The 1,667-nt window shown below is 45.4% G+C and overlaps 1 protein-coding gene across 1 annotated transcript in view; it reads right to left on the minus strand.

The window, feature by feature from the left end:
• Positions 1-318: 318 nt before the first annotated feature.
• LOC109475987 (glutamate receptor ionotropic, NMDA 3B-like) overlaps positions 319-1,667 on the minus strand; it is a 9,670-nt gene continuing 8,321 nt past the window's right edge. The window contains exons 8-9 of the mRNA XM_019776795.1: positions 1,379-1,479; positions 319-826 (exon numbers count right to left, since the gene is read on the minus strand). Coding sequence (XP_019632354.1) covers positions 319-826; positions 1,379-1,479 — 609 coding nt within the window. The remainder of the gene's footprint in view (positions 827-1,378; positions 1,480-1,667) is intronic.

The raw sequence follows: 1,667 nt of genomic DNA on the forward strand, positions 1-1,667 counted from the left end.
AGTGGTTACCCTACACGGTCATGTGGCGTCCCCTAGCGACGAATCCACGAATGACAGTTCCTTCTCGTTAATGGTAAATCCAATGCTGAGCGTAAGGCTTTCCTGGTTGCGACGAAACATTCGTAACCCGAGTCGCGTTGTTCCCATTCAAGAGGTGACACAATAAGTGACATGAAACGAAATGTCGCAAGGCTACTTGAAGCACTCCGCTTGTCCCTTCAGTGGAATTAATTCTCCACTTGCGTCGAGGGAAAGTCCTTGGTTTTTGGTTCAAATGGCTTCAATTCTTTGCCAATTTAAAGGCTGAAATATAGGATGTTACTCGTCGCATGTTGTGTGCTCGTTTGGGTTCTGATTGAACAAATTCTGATCGTTCTCAAACATCGTGATTTTTCTGTTGCAGACGTTACACTCCGCGCAGCCGCAGATACACCGAATCACCACCGGAGAGCCGTTCACCAGAGGCGCCTCCATCTGCGCACGCGCGCTGGGGTTCTCCAGGACGGCGAGTCTGCGCAGTAGCTCCTCTTTCTCTCTCAGCGCCTGCGCAAGACGCTCGCGCATGTCATGTAGGTCCCGTTCGAAGACGCGCAGGCGCAGTTGAATGTTGGCGTCTATGTCTCTCAGTTGATGGTTGACAATGTCTTCTACGTCATCGGTTTGGATGGCGATGTTCGACTGTTGGGTACTGTTTAGTCTGGAGACAATTGTACTGAGTTTCTGAATATTGACATTGTTGAGCGGCGTCTTGGAAGTGTCGCTGAGAATCTTATAAAAGTCGTAGAACTCCTCCTCCGCACGGCTGTCTCGAAAAGAAGATGGCGGCCTGGGAAAAATGAGGATAGTATGTTATATCTTATTACTGCTATAGTTCTCCACGTTTACAGACAAGAAAGAAAACTACTCTCCTCTTAACATCACAAAATTGACACATTACAGAAAAAGTGGGATCCACTGTCTCAGAAAAGGAATCTAGCGTTAAGTAGTTAGAGTACATACTATATTGTTATTCGTTGTCTATCCTTTATTTTCATGTGCTTGCAATTATCCTACGGGCAGGAACATGCAATAAACTTTCATCGTTGAAGAGAATGATTTGTCACCTATAGTTACAGTTACTAGAAAATTCTTTCAGCAATGACAAGTTTTCAAAGAGTAAGACTACCGTCCATCTTGTTTACAGAGTGGCGAGAGCACGAGACTAGGCCCGAGACTTGCTCTTGCGAGACTAGGCTACTCCGTGAACAAGATGGACTGATACTTATCGAAAATTTGGAGGTTAGTATTCTTATCCTTAAAAAAACTTGTCACTTCTGAAAGAATTCTGTAGTAACAATAAACTATCATTTTTAACGACATTTCCTCTGTACCGCCCTACCTTCCGAGGTTGCCTGTGAGCCCGGAGATACCGATGTTCCGCAGGAAGGTAGCGGTGTTGACGCGTCTGGCCGGTTTGGTTTTCAGGGCACGGTGGAACCTCTGAACGCGGCAAACCAACATCAGTAACACGTTATACATAGAGGATGTAGGAGATCTCAGATAAGATTTATCAATATACTGATATGTAACTAGAACTTTAACAGTATATAGTAGAGGGGATTCATTCCTCAAGCTACCGACATCTTGCACACGCAGTCGTCCCTCAGTAAGACATCTGGAGCCGCATA

This window comes from Branchiostoma belcheri, unplaced genomic scaffold, assembly GCF_001625305.1.
Source record: "Branchiostoma belcheri isolate BF01 breed outbred unplaced genomic scaffold, Haploidv18h27 scaffold36, whole genome shotgun sequence".
Taxonomy (NCBI): Eukaryota; Metazoa; Chordata; class Leptocardii; order Amphioxiformes; family Branchiostomatidae; genus Branchiostoma; species Branchiostoma belcheri.